This window comes from Danio rerio, chromosome 9 (genome assembly GCF_049306965.1).
Source record: "Danio rerio strain Tuebingen ecotype United States chromosome 9, GRCz12tu, whole genome shotgun sequence".
Classification (NCBI taxonomy): Eukaryota; Metazoa; Chordata; class Actinopteri; order Cypriniformes; family Danionidae; genus Danio; species Danio rerio.
Genome location: NC_133184.1, coordinates 4256570 through 4280799, shown reverse-complemented (window position 1 = coordinate 4280799; position 24230 = coordinate 4256570). Strand labels below are relative to the sequence as shown.

Genomic DNA, 24230 nt, shown 5'->3' with positions numbered 1-24230 from the left:
AGTTAGTATGAGGTCATACTTTTAAACAGCCATGATATTGTAACCCAGGCTCATTGGAAATAGGGGTCTCAGCCTACATTTTTGCATTAGCGTAAAATACGTTGCGCTGGGTGCATTTTGTTGCACGTTTCAAATGACTAGAGGCTGCTTTTTTAAGTTTTGTGAATCTGAAATATGTTACTTAGAGTACTTTTTGTAGTAGGGATACTATATACAGTATGCTGTTTAAATACACATACCATAGAAGGCGGAGCTTGTCATATAGATCCATATATTTATTTAATTTTATTTATCTGAGGTTGCCACAGCGGAATGAACTGCCAACTTATCCAGCACATTTTTACACAGCGGATGCCCTTCCAGCCGCAACATATCACTGGGAAACATCCATTCACACTCATTCACACACATACACTACGGACAATTTAGCCTACCCAATTCACCTGTACCGCATGTCTTTGGACTTGTGGGGGAAACCGAAGCACCCGGAGGAAACCCACACGAACACGGGGAGAACATGCAAACTGCGCACAGAAATGCCAACTGACCCAGCCGAGGCTTGAACCAGCGACCTTCTTGCTGCGCCACCACCTCGCCCGTTATAAATGCATAAACTGGTAAATTAGCACAAATTGTAAAAATTATAACTATTATGACAAATAAGTATTTCAGTACTTATCTACTCCTTTCTGTGATTTTAAACAGGTTTATTTTCTATATATGTAACTATGGTTCTATATATTTATGAAATCACTAAAGCTTATTCAATGTGTTAGTTTTTTATAGTGTTTTCTAATATTTTTTTTATGTTCTTGCTAGGTTTGATGTAACATAATTTCATTCTGTAGTACAATCTACTGGGATCTACAATCTACTGTGGTGTTTTGAATGACAAAAATAAAAGGAAACTGGAAACTGAAACTAGCGAAGCACTGACCTAAACCCTTTCTTAATTCCAACCAATAGTGTTTTTAAAGAAAATGCACTGCTAACAAACACAGTTTATAAGCCTGGTACTAGGGTTAGGAATCAAAAATTGAAAACTTCTGATACTGAAAGAATCTGATACTTGTAAAATAAAAATAACATTTGAAATCGAATCTGTGAATCAACAAGAATCTTCCACGGCACCATCGTGTTTCCACTGCAAAAACCAGGACAGAACACAAACTGTTTTACCAAATGAACATAAAATATTCACACTTTTGAATAATGTCTTAAGTATAGTTTTAAACTAGTTTCACTGTTACTGAAAAAAGTTAATCAAGTCATCTAACCCATTGGTCCTCCACCACCGGGCTGCGGACCGGTAGCGGTCCGTGGATCAATTGGTACCGAGCCGCACAAGAAATCATTATTATTTCTGTTTTTATTTATTATCTGAGTCTGAACAATCTTTTATTTTGAAAAATGACCATATTCTCTCAGTTACATCTCGGTCACTTGAGCACCCAAATTTAACCCATAAGCAGCAAAATGTGTAAGAAACAGAAGTCTTTGGAAAGTTTCTTTGCTAAGGGGAAAAGGCCTGGTGAAGGACTCGCAAACTGCCAAGGAATTGATCCGCAACCCATTTGTCAGCAAATCAGGTGAATCCACTGTCTGTGCAAGAAGATCAACTGCTGGAGATCGCAAATAACGGCGACCATATTGCATCTTTTCTAGAGTTTGCATAAGTTTGTTATTTCCAATGGAGGTGCGTCCTGATAAAACTTGTATCAGAGTTGCAGCAATGATTTGTCAGCCTGTCATTCTCTAAAAAAAATAGGTAAACCACCTAACACCCACCCCCCCCCCCCCCCCCCACTCCCCCTCCCCACAACTAAAATAAATTTGGGAAGCATTGACCGGTCTGCAGTAATAAAAAGGTTGGGGACCGCTAATCTAACAACAATGAGGGAGGGCAGGATTCCGAACCTCCTATTCTCAGCACTGAAAGCCAGTGTGCTCATAAGATATGAATTCCAGACATTCATTCATTCATTCATTCATTTTCTTTTCGGCTTAGTCCCTTTATTAATCTGGGGTCACCACAGCGGAATGAACCACCAACGTATCCAGCATATGCTTCATGCAGCGGATGCCCTTCCAGCCGCAACCCATCACTGGTAAACATCCATACACATTCATTCACACACATACACTACGAAATACTTAGCCTACCCAATTCAATGGGGGTCCAAGAAATTGCAAAAAATGGTGATGGTTCTGCTACCACCCCAAATGCCTCAGAAAAGGTCTAAAAAAAACTAATTTAGTACATGTGCAACAGAGTAGCAGGACCCTGCCTACACCGATCACATATGGGATCTATGTCAGCATTGATCTTTGAGAGTCTACCATTATTGTTGTTGAGCTCACTCACCTTCTCTGCGTCCTGTTCAAACAGTCGGAGCTGAAAGCACTGATCCAGCTTCAGTTTTCGTAGGTGCCACATCTGGTGCAGGTGCTGTCGGGTGCTGTGGAGTTTATCCAGCAGACTGGCGATCTTCGGAACCACGCTCTGGAAGTCGGCACTTCCAGAAATGCAGTTCCTCCCTGAGAAGCCGTCGCTGGAGCGGATGCACTGCAAGAGTCTCTGGCCTTCGTGGTCCAGCTCTTCCACCGGAGCCTTCATCACCTTCTTCTTCAGCTGTGTGTGCTCATCGATGAGTCTACGAGAGCCTTCCACATCCACCGGGAACTCCTTCTTAGCCAGAGTCTCCTGTAGATCTTCCAGGCGAGAGAGGAGGTGAACGGCGCTGGCCAGGAACTCCTCCAGAGCCACCCGGAGTTCAAGCCATTCCTCATGATTGTATTCCAGAGAACCTTCAAAGTCATCCGTTAGCTGGGATGGGTCCACTAGTTTGGTCAAGCCCTCCACTGATACCATGCTAGTCTGTCAGTGGGAAAAAGATGATGGTTAGCCCAAGAATAAAGCCCATGTTTAAATTTTACTATGAAGTCTGATGATTGTTCGGCTAACTCAGAGGATGGCAACCCATGGCTTTGGAGAGCACTTGTTATGCATTATAAAAGGTCACATTTTGGTTGAGGGGTGTCTAACAACAGGCTGATATGAACGCAAGGTCAAAAAATACTTTCATTGTCTTATAATATGCATTTATTTTTATTTATTTATCCTAACGACTCCTATATGATTTGTTTAGATATTCATTTTTTTCGAACCCCTTCTTTGGGTGAAGCTAATCTGATGATGCTAAACCTAAAAAATACGTTCTTACTACTTTACAGCGGCGGCGGCACATGACACGGCGGTAATGGCCATACTAAGCTGTCACCTACTGCACATAGCCTGTAAATGTTGTAATCGTAATTTTTTGTTTCACATTAAACAATATTTCAAAGGGAATAACACTTATCTTGGCATTCTATGTAACATATGAGACGGAGAACTTTTATTATGGCTAAAGCCATAATACTTGTTGTATATTTCCTGAAATTAGACCAATGGGCCATTAATATCAGATATTGATTGGAATTTTTGCGCTCATATCAACAAGCCATGACTGTGTTTTTCATTTTAATTATAAGGTCCAGTGCCAATTCTACCCCTTAGCCCTTCCCTCTTTTTCCCATTCTTTTTAAGCTTGAAGGCATATGGGCTAGATAGCCCTTGAAATTTTTCAGGACCACACTCAAAACCAAGGGGTAAGACAAATTCCCACAGTACACCATATACAACAGCAGCATGGCAGGTTTTTAAAACAAACATGTGTCTTAATACATTCATTACGGTGTTCGTGTTTTACCAACATGCTTAAAATAATGATAATAAAACACTCAATTTTGGTCTCTATAATCCATAATACAACTCTTGTATAGCAGTCCCACAACATCCTTTTACATCTGACACTCGAATACCATGTCAGAAAATTCTAGTGCCTGGGAATGAGCTTTTATAGTGTCTGCTATAACGTTAATGCTGTTTTGGTATGTTTACATAGATGAATATGGCCACGGTGTAAATACACAGTGCACTTATTGCCACATGATATCATTGACTTCCTGAAGATAAATACCAAAAAATAAGTACAGCTGTGGCCATCGTCTGCTCTCATATGAAGTAAGAGATTGTGATGACATATGATGAAGTGTGCAGGTGTTTTAGTGCTGTCTCATTTCTTGGTAGCAAAATTAAGCCTTTCCCTTCACACTTTGTTTTCAGGGCCAAGGGCAGGGCTTAATTTGTGCTAGAATAAGCCGGATCTGGCACCTCTGAAAACTGATCCAGCACCTCATTTTACCGATCCCTCAATCCCCCATCCGCTGTTCACTTTCACTTTCTTACGCGACTCCATAACCCTCTTCACTTACGTCCGCGACACCCCTCTGCCATCCAATGCCCCGCCATCCACCACCCCTACCCCCCTTTACTTTCATCCGCAACAACCCCACCCCCACCCAGCTCTCAACTTTTTTGCGCGACACCTCAACATCCTCTGGTATCCATTAGCCTGATCTGTTTCGGGACCTCACAATTCTGAAATTAAGCACTGGCTAAGGGAAAAGGTAAAAAATAGAATTGGGATTGGGCCGAAATGAACAGCTGTTGTTTGTGTCTTTGATTATTATTTCTCAAATGTAATACTATGACCCCCACAAACAGCTGTTTACATGCTTAACGCTGTTGCTTCGCCATTATTGAAATCACAGATTTGCCGCTTTTACTTTTGAAAACTAACGTAAGCATTACACGTCTCCACGAAGAAGCTTGTCGGGAATGCTGGAAAGACTCAAACAGACTTACATTGTTTAACATACGTCAGTGTAAGCTTATGCATGCTACATTTTTTCAGAAATAATGGGGACCACTATTTTAACCACAGCTATTTTCTTTATTATAGTTCTCACATTTCAGAAATGCAACATAAATGATATTTTGGTAAATATTGCTTTACATTTCATTCATTTATATTCAAATAAAAACAAAACAAAAGTTCACAGGTAAAAGAGAAAATTACACTGGTAAATAAAAACTGTAATGGCACTATCCTGTATAGGGGTGCTTACAAAAAAACGTATGGCAGGCACATCCTTATACCTGCAAACAATAATTTGTGTAATAGTCATATAAATGTCAAATATGTTTTGGAGCTCTGGGCAAATTTTATTTGGAGGGAGAATGACCAAAATGGCTCATTTGGTTGATAAGGCTGCCGACCCCTTAGATAACTGAACACACACAGACACAGAGACAGATGGTGAAACTTTTACCTCAAAGGTGAACTTGGCGCTACCAAAGTTAGTCTTCTGCTTCTGCCAGAAGTTGTCTGGTTTGATGATGAGAGCGACGCAGATCTCAGCTGGAAATGCTTCCTGTAGCGTCTTCAGCAATGGCTTTATTAGCTCCCATTTAGAGCCACGCATATCAATAATCACAGTGAAGCCTCTCTTACAAACGTCCTCACTGAAACAGATGGAGAAGAAGAGGTTTAGAGGAGCAGACCAGAACACAACACATTATATGGAATCATTAGTCTTCAATACTAAGTAATTGTAACAAAAAGAAGAGGAAAGCTAACTATTATTATTATTACTACTATGATTTAGTAGTCTAGACTAATGATTATTTAGTCTAGACTACTAAACGGTTTTACAAGGTAGAAAACTGAATATTTTTTGGTATCAATTTTACCCTGAACCACAAAACCAGTCAAAAAGGTCAGTTTTTTTTTGTTTTTTATCCATTATTTATACATTATCTGAATGCTAAATAAACGTTTTGTTGATGTATGGTACATAATCTTCACTTAATAATCTAATTGTTGGAATTAATGTCTAAATAAAATACTTTTTTTTTTAGAATAAATTAAAAAATATATATAATTTTAAAGCATACAATGTGTTTTTAGATACTATATAAAATATACCAGTGCAACATAGGACTTATAAGATAAGGCTGTCACTGATGGGTACAGCCAAAGTTCCTTTAGGGCAAGTCATTTCACTCTGTGACCTTCTTTGAAACCACTCTCTGGCAGTTTGCTCGGGCATTCTATTTGAATGCGAAAACATTAGATTCTCTAAAACTGCTTGTCAAACTTATGATTAAATTTCATATTAGGAATCACCAATAAAATTAAACTGCAACTGTGTCTTCAGTTTCCTTTCTAAACATCCAAATCACACAAAATCTGCAGAAATTCACGTGTGGTCCGAGCCCCTCCCCCAGAGTAGCGTCAGTCTACAGCGATCAATGATTGGCTCCTGCACTAGAAGGTGGGCTTTATTTGCCATATAGCCATCGATGATTGGCTCCTGTACTTGTAGGTGGGGCTGTATTCACCATATTGACCGTTACACTTTTCCCCATTCAAAAAGATTAAAGTGACATGTCTTGTGTATTCTATAGTCTTTGGTAAAGCTTTGTTCTAGGGGTACAAAAATGGGGTAGCCATCAGTGACAGTTAATTGTTATCCTAGAGTAAGAACCTTAAATGAATAATTTCTTAGCCAGCAATCTAGCCCTGATAGACCACTGGAGAACATTAACTGTCACCCGAACTACGATTCTGCAACTGAACTGCACCACATTTCCCTTAAGGCACCTCACACACACACCAGTTCCAGATCACCCATGATTGCACACATGCAGTGGTAACTCACAAGAACTAATGACTAGGACTATATATATACTTCACATTCTCACACATGTTGCTGAGTTCTCCTGTACCTTTACGGAGCATTTCTCTAGTCTTGCCATGTAATCGACCCTTGCCTTGTTCATTGTTTATGTTCTTTTGCCACCTGTTTTGACCTCTTTGCCTGTAACCAAGACTACACTTTTGGATGACCATTCTGATACCATTTGTTCCTGCTTTGACCATTGCCTGCCTGACTCTGAGTTAATACACTGCATTTGATCCCTCAACTCGGTTACAATCAGGGCTTAACTTGTGCCGGAACACTCCGTATGCGGCACCTCTAAAATTTAATCTGGCACCTCATTTTTCTGATCCCCCTTCTCAACCGCCCTCCTCTGTCGTCTGCTGTGCATTTTCATTTTCTTCTGTGACTCCCCAACCCTCTTCACTTTCATCCACGACAAATCCCTCCGCTCTTCACTTTCGTCCCAGACCCTCTCTGCCATCACCTCACTCCCCCCCGCTCTTTACTTTCGTCTACGCTAAACACCCCTGCCTCCTCCACTTTCATGCGTAGCACCTCTACATCCTCAGTTAACATGCCGGATCCGTTTGTCACGTTAGAGCGTAAAAACGGGAACAAAAGGTGAGGATCCAAGTGCAGATTTATTTACAATAGTGCAGCAAACAGAAAAACAAGGTGTCCAAAGCGCAAAGTAACAAATAAACAACAAAACAAGAAACTACAACATAAATCAAGAACAGGGCTCAGGAAACACAAACTCGATATTCAAGACTTACTCACGGAGACAAGAAAGACAAACGACACAGTGACAAACAGGTGGAATAGTTGTATAAATAGTCCAGGAAATCAACAGGAACAGGAACAGCTGTGATGGCCAATCAGTGTAAGTGAACCAGGTGTAATGCGCGTGGTATGTATGGACTTGTAGTTCTTGGGCCACTGTAGTTCGCAGGGAGTTGCAGGCGAACTACAGTGGCATCTAGTGGTCATACACAGTCATGACACCGTTACACTGATGTGTTCCAGGACATCGCAATTCAGAAATTAAGCACTGGTTACAATAGTCTATAAATATAAGGAGAACTTTTATTGTAAGGAAGATACTTAAACCACATTTATAAATATAGTTATAAAATATAACTTTGATTTTGGTAATGATTATTGAGATGGATTGTTGGCAATTGGATGGGTGTTGGTCCTATTGAGTAGCTACATGGACAAAGAAAATCTAACAACAGTTTAAAATTGTGTAAAATGTTTCTGTAACTGTATTATATGACTATTTAAGGCTTCTTGTTTTTGAAGACTTTTTAAGACCCCTCTGACACCCTAATTTTTAATGAAACTTCTCGTTCCATGTCCATAATCACTTTTCAAAAGTATTCTAAAATCAATAAATTACTTCAAATGTTCAGTTTGGTCAATTGTGAACTTTTTCCCCTTTAAGGGCCAGTTTTTGGTGAGTATTCCTGTCTGACACACTTTAAATGAGTCATTTAACCCTTAGATAATGAGAGTGAGACACATCAATAGAGAGAATGTGCTCTTCAGACCACAAAGTTCCTTTTAAACCACTTCGTTTTTTGCATTTCCATAAAAATCACTCAAAATCTCTTGCATCAAATATCGCATTAGAACACATTAACAGTGTTTGGACAGCTTTTAAAGAGTTCCTGGAGGACTGTTCTCATGAGGTTAAGCGGAAACAGCGCAGCCTCTATTTCTGGCTCCTGATTTTGAAGTAGCACACAGAGGTTGGTGGATAAAAATAACCCCGCCAGTGCTTCAGTAACCGGTAACACAGAGATTTCCATATGCCTCAATAAAGAAGATAGAATGACAGCACAAATGTTGTGCGATTAGGAACTACATAATGTCACGTATAAGCTTTTGTCGTTTCCTGCAACACTGAGATCTGAGTTGGAAAGCAGTCAAAAACAACAGCTGTAAATTTGAATGGTTTACTGTTGCAATGGGGCAAATTATTGCCAAAGCCACGCTGTTGATTTTGTGTTGAGTAATTCAATAGCTGGACATAAACATGCAATGCTGCTTTGACCCTTCATCCCACGCAGAACCCAAGAAAAACAAAGAGCCCGCACGTTCATCAAATGCTTGCACAGACCGAAGTATCGTTTGTTTTGTTTATCTCAAAAGCATTTGATGGAAGTTAAGATTTTGTAACTCATGCTGTTACTGGCGAGGAAAGAGAAAACTTAAAGATGGTCAAAAGGTTTATTTAAAGGACCCTACACAAGTGAAAAACAAAAATGTTTAGATGACAAGCGCTACAACTTTGTTTTGCTCACACATTTTATTTAACCATAGAGCTTGTAATAATTCATTCCTCACTAATTGTGGACCTAATTGTAGTACATTAAATTGTACAGCATGACCACAATTTAATTGACAAGAAACATTTTCATCATGGCTATTTAAATTAAGTTTAACACATTAATTGGCTGGTTGGTTGGTTGGTTGGTTGGTTGGTTGGCAGGTTAGCTGGTTGGTTTAATGGTTGGCTGGCTGTTTGGCTGACTGGTTTGTTGGTTGGCTAGCTGGTTGGTAAATTGGTTTTGCTAGTTGGTTAGTTTGTTGGCTGGTTGGTTAATTGGTTGGTTGGTTGGTTGGTTAATTAGTTGGTTGGCTGGCTGGTTGATTGGTTGGTCGGTTAATTAGTTGACTGGCTGGTTACTTGGTTGGTTGGTGGGCTGGTTGGTTAACTGGTTGGCTGACTGGTGGGTAAATTGGTTGGCTGGTTGGTTAACTGGATGGTTGGTTGGTTAATTGTTTGGCTGGCTGATTAATTGGTCTGTTGTCTAGTTGGTTGGTTGGCTGGCTGGTTGGTTAACTGATTGGCTGGCTGGCTGGTAAATTGGCTGGCTGGTTGGTTAACTGGATGGTTGGTTGATTAATTGGTTGGCTGGCTGGTTAATTGTTTGGTTGTCTAGTTGGTTGGTTGGTTTGTTGGCTGACTGGTTGGTTAACTGGATGGCTGGATGGCTGATTTGTTAATTGGTTGGTTGGTTGGTTGGTTAATCAGTTGGCTGGCTGGTTAATTGGTTGTTTGGTTAATTGGTTGACTGGCTGGTTGGTTGGTTAGTTGGTTAATTGATTGGTTGGTAGGCAGGCTGGCTAGCTGGGTGCTTGGTTGGTTGGTTAGTTAATCGGTTGGCTAGCTCGTTAATTGGTTGGTTGGTTAATTGGATGTCTGGCTGGTTAATTGGGTGGGTGGTTAGTTGGTTAATTTGTTGGTTGGTTGGTTAATTAGTTGGCTGGGTGGGTGGTTGGTTGGTTAATTGGGTGGGTGGTTAGTTGGTTAATTTGTTGGTTGGTTGATTAATTGGTTGGCTGGCTGGTTGGTTAGTAGGTTAGCTTGCTGGTTTGGACTGATTAGTTGATTGTTTAGTCAGTTGAGCGAGTTAGTGAGTTGACTGACTGACTGACTGACTGATTGATTGATTGATTGATTGACTGATTGGTTGATTGATTGATTGATTGATTGATTGATTGATTGATTGATTGATTGATTGATTGATTGATTGATTGATTGATTGATTGATTGGTTGGTTGATTGAGATTGATTTTATCCAACTAACTTTCCCTTCCTCTTGCTATGACTCTCTCTTCTGAAGGCACGTTTAATGGCACAAGGCCTATACAGTCTATAACTGACACAGCAGAACTAACAGCAAACATTAATGATCCTACCAATTTCCCATTGACAGAATAAATTTCTGGCCTTTTTTTTTCTTATTCGATAAGCTATTTTGCTTAGATGTTGCAATAAAAAAATAAAATATTTGATTTTAAAGGATTATTTCACTCATACTTATCATGTTGTTCCAAGGGTGTGCATTTACAATTTGACGTTTTACCAATACAGTCAGTAGTGTAACACACAATATTGTCCATGATAAATGCATACACTGACCTGATGAGGAAATTGGTGAAGAAAATTGATTTTACTATTTTTAGATGGACAAAAGTACTCTTGGAGCTTCATTTTATTACAGTTATATTCACACGGAATGTTTGGACTTTAAATGTTCTCCAGAAAATGGCTGTCTGTGGAAAATCAGGGAGCTTAATTTGTGCAAGGGGTTGAAATGATAACATAATTAAAAACATAATTTTTATTTCTTGCTTTTAAGTAGCACATTTGAATAATTTTATTTGATTAACTCTCGATGGGGGAGTAGACTTTTAAAAACCCATTTTATGAATTATTTCTGTTTTATATTATGACAAAGAAAATGTGAAATATAATTACAATCTTCTCTGCACAATAGATTGCATGAACACAATATTTTCTCTTTTTTATTTTAAAGGCTAAAGAGAATAAAAGGGCTAACGAGTAATAGATGCCCTTATATAATAATGTCTTGTCCAAATGAAAACCCAATTTGCATAATTATTAATTATAGAACGATTTGGTCATAAGAATATCGTGTATATTTTGTACATGCCACAGTTCAGGAAACTGCTGTAAGCATCAGGCATTTATGTCAATTGTCTAGCAAAGATGTAATGATGAAACGCATGTTTTATTATTTTAAATCTTAAATTTTACATTTTAAATCTAATTTAGCACTTAATAGCTACTATAAACTTGCTGTTCCAAAACCATAAACATTTTTTAAACGTACATTTATTAAAACAAATGATGTGTTCCACAGAAGACAGACAGATATATTGGTTTAGAGTTCCATGACGTTTAGTACACTATGACAGAATACCCTACTCTTTTTAAGGCAAACTATTTCTCTTGAAATACACAGACAAGAATCAAAAGAGCGTATCACAAACACTACATCATGTGCCAGCACAGGAAGCCCAGGGCATGAATCATAGCCAGAAGGGGGGTTGCAGCACGCTGACTCAATAACATTGATTTCCCCTCTTCACCAACCCAGCAGCCTGAACTGCTTTACACTGATGATGCAAGCACTGCTCCCGACTGGAAATCCAACAGGGCTGGGTTATGCTTTTAGTGTGATTTTGCTACATCTATAATGGAAGTGGATGACTCGCTCTTCTTGCTAATGAGAATATCTCATGAATGACAGAATGCAAAGTGGAGACTAAACATGTTTATATATATATATATATATATATATATATATATATATATATATATATATATATATATATATATATATATATATATATATATATATATATATATATAGTTGAAGTCAGAATTATTAGCTCCCTGAATTATTAGCGCCCCTTGTTTATTTTTTTCCCCAATTTCTGTTTAATGGAGGGAAGATTGTTTCAGCACATTTATAAGCATAATAGTTTTAGAAACTTCTTTCTAATAACTGATTTATTTTATCGTTGCCATGATGACAGTAAATAATATTTTACTTGATATTTTTCAAGACATTTCTATACAGCTTAAAGTGACATTTAAAGGCTTAACTAGGTTAATAAGGTGAACTAGGCAGGTTAGGGTAATTAGGCAAGTTATTGTATGATGATGCTTTGCTCTATAGATTATCGATAAAAAAATTAGCTTAAAGGGGCTAATAATTTTGTCTCAAAAATGTTTTTTAAAAAATTAATACCTGCTTTTATTCTATCCGTAATAAAACAAATAAGACTTTCCCCAGAAGAAAATATATTATCAGACATACTGTGAAAATTTCTTTGCTCTGTTAAAAATCATTTGGGAAATATTTAAAAAAGAAAACAAAATTTAAAAGGGGCTAATAATTCTGACTTCAATTGTGTGTATATATATATATATATATATATATATATATATATATATATATATATATATATATATATATATATATATATATATATATATATATATTCATTCATTTTCTTGTCGGCTTAGTCCCTTTATTAATCCGGGGTCACCACAGCGGAATGAACCGCCAACTTATCCAGCAAGTTTTTTACGCAGCGGATGCCCTTCCAGCCGCAACCCATCTGTGAATATATATATATATATATATATATATATATATATATATATATATATATATATATATATTTATATAATATTAGCCCCCTTCAAAAAAAATTTTCTTCCTTTTAAAATATTTTCCAAATGATTTTTAACAGAGCAAAGAAATTTTCACAGTATGTCTGATAATATATTTTCTTCTGGGGAAAGTCTTATTTGTTTTATTTCAGCTAAAATAAAAGCAATTAAATTTTTTTTTAAATTTTCTAATAATTCAGGGGGACTAATAATTCTGACTTCAACTGTATATATTAAGGGTGTAACGATACGCGTATTTAAATTGAACCGTCCGGTACAAGACTTTTCAGTTTGGTGCGCATTACAAACCGAACGATTCAGACTAATATCAACAAAAATAAAAGAGAATAAGTGTACGAAATATAATGTTTTTACTGCAACAACGCTCAACGAGGCATCCCAAATGACATCACAGGCAACATGCTGCCTTTCCAGCCCACATCCAAACACTACTTAAGTCAGGCAATAGCTGCACTAGCTGGCGTAATGGCTAGTAATGTTAAAATAATCCTCTTATAACCAACAGCGGGTCTGGCGTTTGGGAACACTTTGCTTTCGGTACATTTATAGCTGTGGATATGAGACATGGCTCGAAATTGCGACCGTTTTGGTTGCATATGCGCCCGAAATTTTATCTATGTGATGTCAAAATATATTTGGGAGTGCATAAAATTGATGTCGTGCGATCAGTTTTCACAGCAAAAATGTTCACCACATGCGCGGAACTAGGAGGCATTCGCACATTATTTATTCTATTTTTTTTTTATAATTGAGCATCGTATCAATGCCACAGCCTATACCTGAGTATTGTTGCTTAACATGTCCATCCCATTATGACCACAGTGTACCCAACATCTGATGTCTACTTCCAGCAGGATAACGCTCATGTCACAAAGCGTGAATCATCTCAGACTGGTTTCTTAAACATGACAATAAGTTGGGGGATCGTAGCCGACAAATCTGTGGCAACTGTGCAATGCTATTATGTCAATATGGAGCAAAATCTCTGAGGAATATTTCCAGTACCTTGTTGAATCTATGCCATGAAGGATTAAGGTAGTTCGGAAAGCAAAAGGGGGTCCAACCCAGTCTCAGTAAGTTGTGCCTAATAAAGTGGCCAGTGATTAGATAGACAGACAGACAGACAGACAGACAGACAGACAGACAGACAGACAGACAGACAGACAGACAGACAGACAGACAGACAGATAGATAGATAGATAGATAGATAGATAGATAGATAGATAGATAGATAGATAGATAGATAGATAGATAGATAGATAGATAGATTGATGATGGATGGATGGATGGATGGATGGACGGACGGACGGACGGACGGACGGACGGACGGACGGACGGACAGACAGACAGACAGACAGACAGACAGACAGACAGACAGACAGACAGACAGACAGACAGACAGACAGACAGACAGACAGACAGATAGATAGATAGATAGATAGATAGATAGATAGATAGATAGATAGATAGATAGATAGATAGATAGATGATGGATGAATGGATGGATGGATGGATGGATGGATAGATAGATAGATAGATAGATAGATAGATAGATAGATAGATAGATAGATAGATAGATAGATAGATAGATAGATAGATAGATAGATAGATAGATAGATAGATAGATAGATAGATAGATAGATGGATAGATAGAAACTTGATGCGTCAACATGTGATCTTTAACGCGATGCATTCTAAAAAAACGTTCATAATAAAAAAGTCATTCAGTGGGGTCAGCAGGAGAACTTACGTGTGAAAGGGTTGAAACACTTAACCACATTACGTCATGAAACAGGGTAACTGATACCTCTCAGTGAGCCAGCATCTCATTTCATAACATATGCATGAAGTTTAAAGCTGGTTTATATTAAAGAGCAGCTGAAGGGGACAGAAGCTCGGATGCCTGTGGGCACAACACATCAAAACACTGTGAGCTCGCATGATGAATCGTGGCTTGAGGGAAGGACTTAGAGAAAGGGGTCTCCCGTCCTCGCTTTATTTTCCTTTCTTTTTTTTCAGTTTCTTTCTTTCGTTCTCCTAATTAAACTTGCATTAAGTTCATCTTTGTTCACTGCTTAGCTTACAGGCTTTGATGCTGACATCTGAGAGCAGCGACAGCATTGATCAGTGGCCCAGTGAGGTCAGCTGCGAAGCGCCAAAATGTGCATGTGTGGTTATCGTAAACTGCATATCGTATTAGATTACCCTACACCTAACCCTAAACCCAACACTCACAGGAAACGTGTGGCAAATTTGTAATGTGCAAAGACCATGTTTCCAACAGTTTTGAATTTTGAGGTCACAGGGCATGTCCTCATAAACAATAGGGATGCCACGGTTCTCAATATAATATTGAACCGTACGGTACGACTTCCACGGTTCAATACGCACTTGTGAATTGCGGTTTTCTCGGTTTTGCGTTTAAATTATTTATGTGCGTCTTATATCTCCCTGAATTGACAGTGTGTGCCTGTTAGTCCATGAGCTGAGATGAGGAAACTCCTTCCAGCGAGTAAATATCCAATCCCTATGCTCTAAAGTTAGGGGGCGCTTGACCATCATTCCACACTTTAATATGGCGAGCGATGGTGAAGTGATGTTGAGGCAACAAGGAAGCGCCGGCGAAGTGAGGCAACACTACAAGAAAGCGCCGGTGTCTTATAAATCTGCGGTGTGAGGACATTTCGGTTTTGGCAGTAAGTATAATGCCAATAAAAGAAAAAAACGGTGAACAAAAAATAACTGTGTGCAAGCTTTGTTTTACACGTAAATTTGGCCCTGTAATGTATTTGATATTGTTAAAATATACACAACAGCCTCTAATGAATTTGTAAAAAAAAAAAAACAACAACAACAACAACAACTGCAAGCCTGAGCATGCATTTTACAGATTCCAAAAACGTAGCCCTGGGCACATATCTCCAATGAGCTCATACACTAAGCACTATTTTAGCTTACTCAATCCACCTGTACCGCATGTCTTTGGACTGTGGGGGAAACCGGAGCACCCGGAGGAAACCCACGATAACGCAGGGGGAACATGCAAACTCCACACAGAAACGCCAACTGACCCAGCCGAGACTCGAACGAGCAACCTTCTTGCTGTGAGGCGACAGCATTACTGCGCCACCATGTCGCCCTGGCATGTATTTGTAGTTTCCCAAATATGTAACCCTGGGCATATATCCTCAATTTGCCTGTGTTAGAAATTATAATTTTCGCTGTAGATTTTTATTAGTTTTTAATACTTTTTTTTAGTTTTTTAATTAGTTTTTAATACATTTCTGTGTGAGGAGCTTAGTGAATAAAACCACAATAAAGCAGATTTGATTCAAATTCATTTGCAATGCATTGTACTGTGATCCTTTAATAAAATACACAATGCAGACCAATGTAACTCTAGTACTAAGAGCTTTCTCCTGCCCAGGAGGGCAGAACACAGACGTATTTATACAGGATAAAGACACATTAGCATTACTAATGCTCATGTCTGCTCTCCAGCCTGTTCCGCTGCTATGTTCATTCACACATCAGTGTTGAGCTCACCTGGGCACAGTGGACAGGTATGTTACGAGCCGTCTCAGGTCCTCTTGTTTTATTCGGTCATGGTTACTCCTTGCAGGAAAGGTCAGTATAGGGCCACCTCGCTTATCACGACCGCCTGCAGACAATTCAGAGAGAGCAGAAGCCTTGAACACTTGATACCCACAATGTATGTCATGAGCTGCATTCTAAAAAGTTTTTTTTGCTTTAGTAATTTTTGTATACTTGATATAACAAAGATTACAAAGCAAAAAAAAAATGCCTTACTTGTTTCTAGTCCAAATATCTATCAATTCTTAAATCAAGAAGCATTTTCTAGACAATTAAAAAAATGTGTATTATTTTCAGAGATAAGTCAAAATGAGTGAGTTTTTTCTCATAGAATAATCTCCCAATGGGGTAAGTGAAATAATCTTATTTCAAAGAAGAAAATAAGATTATTTTGCATACCCTATTGACGGATTTGCTTGTTTTAAGCAATGTTTTATTTTAAACACAACTCATTTTGTCTTAAATAGGCATAAACATTAATTGAATGCTTTCATTTTAGATCTGTACATACAGATTCTGTACAAGCAAACAGCACCAAGACCAAAGAGCAACATTGTAACAATTTTAATCCCTGTATCGGAACAACTGAATTGATTCACAGGTGTGAAAGCACCCTAAAACTTGTCTAAGGGTGCTTTCACACCTGTGAATCGATTCAGTTGTTCCGAAACAGAGATTACAATTGTTACATTGTTGCTCTTAGCTCTTGGAGCGGTTCGCTTTCACACTGCAAAGTTTCTAATCGGACCAAAAGAGCTAAAACAAGTCATGTGCGAGTAAACTCTCCTTACATTGGTCAGAGTGTCAGGGTTTATTTTGCAGCGTCCCGCTAAGCTGTCAGGAGAGGTGGTGGTTTGGTGGTGATTGACAGGGTGCGCGCGCAACGTGTCTGAGGAGAGACGCGGTGGGGAGGGGTGAGAAGGGTGCGCGACGATGCCTATTTGAGGACCGGGAGGGAGGCGCGAGATTACCGGGAGATCATCACTCGTTTGCGGGCATCCGAAGACTCGCGAAACTTCCCGCCATACTCATAATTCTGTCTTCATATAGCCGTAAGCCTATTACATATCCATAAAACACTGTGATATAACCGCACTCGGATCAGATCGCTTTCTCACTGCAATCGATCCGCTCCAGGGTTTGTTTCAATCGAGCCGAGACCACCTCATTCAAGCGATCTCGGAGCGATTACTTTGGCGCGGAACAGAGCGTGATTGCCCTGTTCACATATGCCAAACGAACCGCGCTAACGAGATACGTTCCGAAACAAAAGTGTAGGTGTGAAAGCACCCTAAAACTAAAATTATTCAGATGAGTAAAAAATAACAAAAACTAAAGCAAAATTACTGTTAAAATGTTTTTTTTTCAAAAGTCATTTATTCTTAACAAAATGAACAGGAGAGTAACCCTCAGAATTGTGCAGATCGCACACTCACCTGACACAAATGCTATTTTTTCTCTCAGCACAGGAAGGACATCAGAGGCTTTAATTCCTTCACTTCTGAAAGACCCTGTGATAAAGAAAGAAGTAAAAAAGACATTATTTTCGGCTGCAATCCACAAACGTATATAAAGAACACATACATTGTATTTCTCCATCCTCGCTACTACACCAGTCTCTCTGAAACTTCTACACGAGACTCATCAGCATTGAATCAGGAGTTTTAATAAATATGATTCATTTTCGTTTTAAAACGCATAAGTTTTGCTTCGGTTACGCCATCCGTCCACACTACGCCGGAGTTCTTGAGTGCTGAAAACAGAGCGTTTCGGAAACGCTGGAGAGGCCGTTTTCATTCTAAAATGCTGCTGCTCCATCTCAGTGTGGATGAGGGAAAACAGAGACATCTGAAAACGGAGGCGGGGCTGCTGAGATTCGCCACCTGATTGGGGCTTTTGTGTCATTGCGTATCCTTCCCTTATTCGTCAAGCCTCTATCACATGACTATAACACATGGCTTTAACGCTACCGGAAGACAGCAGACCAGCCTTCACTGTAAACAACAACATGGGCACAGAAATGGGAGAGTTATTTGCACTATTGTCTGTTTTAGGTGCCATCGTGCAGTTATTCATTTGTTATGTTTAGTAACAACTCGACCTCTTCGTCTGTCCACAAAAATACCTCTCTTGCTTTCTTTGCCATCGCAAAGAAAGCAAGCGTTTGTTGACTAACAATAACCAAATGCTGAGCGAGACACATGCTTTCTGTTTATACTAGAATGCGCATGCCCAGAGTGGGTGAATGCTCACGTGAAATACGGTTTTGGTGGCGTAGTGTGGACGGAGATATGTTCAGAAACGCTAGGTGAAACGCTTGTGTGGACGCGGATCGTTTTTGATTTAAAACGCCGTTTTAAAACTAAAACGCACTAGTGTAAACAGGGCCTCAGTGTAGTGTTGTGTAGTTTACTTAACAGACAGTATTTACAACAAAATAGAAGCAAGCATAAGGCATTTGTTTGAGTACAATGTAGCCCAATAATACTTTAGGGATAAAGTGCACTCAGTTTTACACTCAAAAGTAAGCTTAATCAATTTTTCTTGGGACAACATGAATAAATGTATTATGCATTTTTTACAGTGTATGTCCAGGAGATTGTTATCGCAGAATAAACCTGAAAGACTGTTGACTGAAGGGCTTTATTCTTTGAAAAAAAAGTTTATCCCCGCTATTTGCCACAAAACGTAAAAATACGACACACAACATTGTTCTGAGCCATAATAGTTTATGAATTGTTTAATTAAACGCAATGCTGACAGAAATAAAATAGTCTGAGTGGAGCTGATGCAGTACACACAAACCTGCACATTATTCAGTCGCAAGACAGTGCCAAAAAGTCAAAAATGCAAAGATGACAGAAATTAAACCATTTTAAGGTAGCTTAAACTATCCTACGTATTATTCATTCATAAAACGGCATATGAATGTGGATGTAAGTACTGTATGTGAACATATTCACAGAGTGATTTGAAGTTTCTGGAAAACCCAGTGTTATTTAGCGGTTGTTATTTCAGAATAACATACTTTGGAATGTCATGATCGACCAATCATTACAGAGTATTCCAGATAGTCATTTAATATATTCAAATAACACATTAATAATACAATTAAATTAAAGCTGCCTTACAGAGATCCTGTAAGATATTGTGAGAGCCTGGTTGCTGTATTTAATTCAGAATTTGGATGCTGAATAACTGAGACAATAGACAATAGAGTTCCAATAAGGCTAAAGTGCAAATAATACAGGTAACAACTTTGATATTACACATTTGTTCACTAGCTACTCTATATGTTAATTTAAATTTGCCTACAAACGCCAAACGAAGTATAGACATTAAAACTGACCAAAATGCCATTAAAGTATTTACATCGGCATGGATTTTGCTAATCAAGTTTTCCTAATCAAGTATAAAATTGAGAATTTATCATGATACTTTTGGCTTTAACTCAATTTTGACACCTTTGTAGGATATAATTACTACTCTGTGTTTACATACCACATATAGCATAACAAAAAGAGGCACTTCCATTTTAAAATACAAAATAAAATGTAAGGATACAATTTTCTTTGTTCCATCTTTTATTTTTTTATAGACAATTGAATACAACTGTAAAAGTATGAACATGTTTCACATTAGACATATCTTTTTAAATTTGTACACACTTAAATCTCTGTTCATCTAAACTGCAACCTATTTTAAGAAAACACGTTATTTTAAGTTTGTTCAAGCTAATAACAAACCATTAACAAATACTTTTAGCTCAATAAACTCCTAACTAGCTGCTCATTAATAGCTAGTAAGCCATTAGTTGAGTTTAGGTATTGGGTAGGATTAGGGATGTAGAATAAGATCATACTTTATATGTTCTAATAAGCATAAGGTTCATTAGTTAATGTTAATTAATGCATTTACTAACATGAACAAACAATGAACAATACATTTACGTCTGTATTTGTTCATGTTAGTTAACGTTAGTTAATGAAAATACAGTAGTTCATGTTAACTCATGTTGCATTAACTAATGGTAACAAGCATGAACTTAGATGTTAATAATGCATTAGTAAATGCTCAATTATGATTAATAAATGCTGTACATGTGTTGTTCATGATTAGTTCATGTTAGTAAATGCATTAACTAATGAACCTTATTGTAAAGTGTTACCGCAGTTAATATATTAATGATGGCGGTTAATAGTGTGAATTGTGACAAATTGATGTGTTATCTATGTTAAATGTTAAGCTTTAAATGGAAATGTTGCTTTTTCAATGGTAACAGCAGGTAAATTTGAAGAACATCTCCCCTCCCCCGCAGGTTTAGGAGACACTTAAAACATTTAAACTGATACTTAAGACCCTGATGTCATAAAGATAACCCAGAACTCCATTAGGGCTTCTGATCTATGAAAATGCATCCCTCGACCACTAAAATGCTCCATTGGGTCTACCATAAACCCCTTTAACATGTATATCTTCCTGTCCACATCTCCATTCATCATCAGTCCCCTCCAAAAGTCTGGACTTTTCAATCTGACTATTATAAAGCAGCAGATTCCTCAGAGGGATGGAGATAAGAGGCATCATAAACTCTCAGGAAATACAATGAAGTAAGGGGTCTGTTCAGTTCTACACGTATGTGGACTCTCTACACTCGCAGAAATACAAATTCTGGGGCGGTACCTTTTCAAAAGGTACACTTTTGTTCATAACAGGTCCTTAAAGGTACATATTAGTGCCTAAAAAGTACAAATAAGTACCTTAGTAGCAAAGAATTCTGGCCCAGATTTGGCATAAAGCTGGCATTCATCCGGCACTGGCATACAGCATGTGGGCCAAACATGGCCCGGGTTTGGCAGAGGTGGCACCGTCTTTAAGGCGGCACACAAGATTTGGGCCAGATGTAAAACGTAGTATTCGGCCCAGATTTAAAAATGTGATAAGTGGGCCATGTGAGTTTGGCCAGTCTTGACCCACATTTAAAATACACTAAAATCATTTTTGAGTAAAGAAAAAAAATTCTACCAATCAGGTCACTTTGAGAAAAAGCGTGCCCATAGTGTGCCTAAAGCGCATCACTCCATGGGTTTATCAATTTCATTGCAATCGTGACACACTAACCTATCTGGCCCAGTTCAGGCCCAGGTATGAGTTATTAACTTGGCTGAGACTTGGCCCAGATATGGTCTGTGTTTGGCCCTTGTCTGGAAGCCAGATTTGGTCCAGTCATGTACCGTAATTCACTGCGGCATGTGGGCCAAGCAAAACCTGATTGTGTGGGCCAGAGCTGGGCCAGAGAAATTCTGCTATGTGGGTACATTGCCGTACCTTAAAGGTACAAAAGGGAACCTTAAAGATACAAAAGTGTACCCTAAAAGTACTAATATCTACTAGTACGCTACAATAGTTTACTTTTTGAAAAGGTACCACCTCAGTGCAGATTTTGTAAAGCTCTTAAATCCACTTAAAGTTGCATGTTATGCACTTGTTACTTGTCTTCTGGATGATCTATGAACTGAATCCAAACACATGGACTTGGTAACTCAGGTGGGAGTGATTAGACAAGAAATCCATACTCTGTGTACTTCTAATAATAGAGATGAGTTCAAGACCAGAACCAGAAAATCAGAGCACATCATACCTGTCCTCAGGTCTTTACACTGGCTCTCAGTTACATTCAGAATAGAGTTTAAAGAACCATTACTTGTCTATAAATCACTTAATGGCCTCAATACATTACAGATATGCTCACTGATTACAAACCTAACAGATCCTTCAGATCTTCAAGATCATATAAACTAGAAATTCCAAGAGTTCAGTTAAAGCAGGGTGAATCGGCCTTCAGCCACTACGCCCCTCGCAGCTGGAAATGATCAGATGCGCTCCAACGTTAGGCACGTTCAAATCAAGACTGAAAACACATCTGTTTAGCTGTGCTTTTACTGAATGAGCACTGTGCTACGTCCCACAGATCACACTATTATGTTTTTCTCTCCTTTTTCATTCTTTTATAACTCATTTTATCTGTTTTTATGTTTTTTAAATCATTTTTATTATTTGTTTTTATTTTCTTACACTTGTTTCATTTATTCCTGTTTGTGTAAAGCACTTTGAATTGCCACTGTTTATGAAATGAGCTATATAAGTAAACTTGCCTTGCCTTAAAGAGGTGGAATTAAAGAGTAAATGTGAAAATGAGGAGAAACACAGGAGGAATATGGTGAGAAATAAGCTGAGAGATGTGGAGCGGTGATGGGGCAGAGGTTGGATTTCAGAAAGGCTAAAGCTCAGACAGAGATCTTAGGTCCATTAATATAAAAGACAGCATCAGATTAAAGAGTGGCCTGTCTGTCTGTCTGCACTCAGCTCACTTAAACACCTGCATTAGTGCCTAAACTATCTGTCCTCCTTGAGGGTGAGTAGAGAATTTATAAAGGGCAGAGGGGAAGCGCTCTTCTCTGTATTTCTCCACACACTGCAAATTTTAGATAGTAGATTTAACTACCTTAGAGTTCAAATTAACACTCCCTCAGAGTTTATATGGGAACCACTATAAAAGTGTTAAAAACAACACTTTTTTAAAGTGTTAACGTTATCAACACTGAGAGAGTGTTAATTAGCAAACTCTTATAGAGTAAAATATCTGTTAAATATACAAAAAAAAATTTAAAAAATACCAGCAAGGGCATCTGCTGCGTAAAAAACTTGCTGGATAAGTTGGCGGTTCATTCCGCTGTGGCGACCCCGGATTAATAAAGGGACTAAGCCGACAAGAAAATGAATGAATGAAAATACCAGCAGCTGTGGTTGCCAGATTCTTTTGGTGAAAAATACGGAAGCTTTATAGAACGGTATAAATTTACGGAAAATAACCGTATTTCATGTACTGATACAATGTTTGGTTTACATAATCATAGCTTAGTGCACAAAAATGTAAAGTCTTTAGATGCAATAATGTGTTCATGTGTGATTGCAGTTAGCAAACAGATTTTCACTGCATTAGTAACCACACTGTTCCCTTTAAACAAAACAAGATGCAGCATAACATCAAATACTCTCAGTTCATCTTGGACTTGAACACAAACGCTACTATCCTCCACAATGGTGACACAAGAAATGATTTTACAGAAAAATACCGGCAGCTGTGGTTGCCAGTAATCTGCTGTTTTTAACATTTTACTTTCCTAAATTCAGTTTACAGAATATTTCTGTAAAAATTACATTCCACAGTCTGTATTTTTTTTTATCGAACACAGCAAGACATTGATGTGTTTTCCCCAGTAAGCTTTGTTTCAAAAACCTATAAAATGAAACTTTTTGCTTGGTAGCACCGGTGCTCCTCACTTTAAAAATTCAGGCGCATCAGCCAAAATTTAGTCGCACCCACCAATTATAAGCACCGTTACTACAAGTTTTATACAAACATATTTATTGCATTTGAAATCAACACTAATCAAACTAACAAGCAAAATATATATATATATATATATATATATATATATATATATATATATGCAAGCGTGAGGAAAACATGTGTCAACGAAATCCCGTTATCTCAAGAAAATAGATTTTTATAACATAACTGAGTGACCGAAGCAAACACGGAGCGCTCACCGGCCCTGCACGCACTGCTTGACATGAATGAATCTGTTAACGATATAACTGTGCTGTTCTCACGGGTGCTGTCTGATATTGCACTGCTTTTGACATATACTGTGCCTTATTATATGCATACGTCATGTTAACAGCAATACCGGTGTTTTCATGAGTAGCGATATTAGTTTAGTCAGTGCAAGCCCGTTTGCCATGGTGCACATGGTGTTAAATTTTACATATAGCTGCCACTTGCATGGCGGACAGCATCAGGCGATTAAATGCAGGATTAAACAGAAGCTCTTATGCTAGATGTGTGTTACCACGACTGGGCTGGAGTGACAGGAGACAACAGGAGGTAAGATCCAATATGCAGTTTTATTCAAAGTCAGGCAAGCAGTGGTCATCA

General features: G+C 38.2%; 1 protein-coding gene across 11 annotated transcripts in view; it reads right to left on the bottom strand.

Annotated features, from left to right (window-relative positions):
- Positions 1 to 24230, bottom strand: part of kalrna (kalirin RhoGEF kinase a) — a 273633-nt gene that overhangs the window by 163546 nt on the left and 85857 nt on the right. For all 11 annotated transcript variants that reach the window (XR_012385103.1, XR_012385104.1, XR_012385105.1 and 8 more), the window contains exons 2-5: positions 17665 to 17739; positions 16181 to 16295; positions 5218 to 5410; positions 2366 to 2878 (exon numbers count right to left, since the gene is read on the bottom strand). Coding sequence is in view for 6 of the 11 variants with exons in the window: in XM_017357741.4 (XP_017213230.2) it covers positions 2366 to 2878; positions 5218 to 5410; positions 16181 to 16295; positions 17665 to 17739 (896 nt within the window). In the remaining 5 variants the exon portion in view is untranslated. The remainder of the gene's footprint in view (positions 1 to 2365; positions 2879 to 5217; positions 5411 to 16180; positions 16296 to 17664; positions 17740 to 24230) is intronic.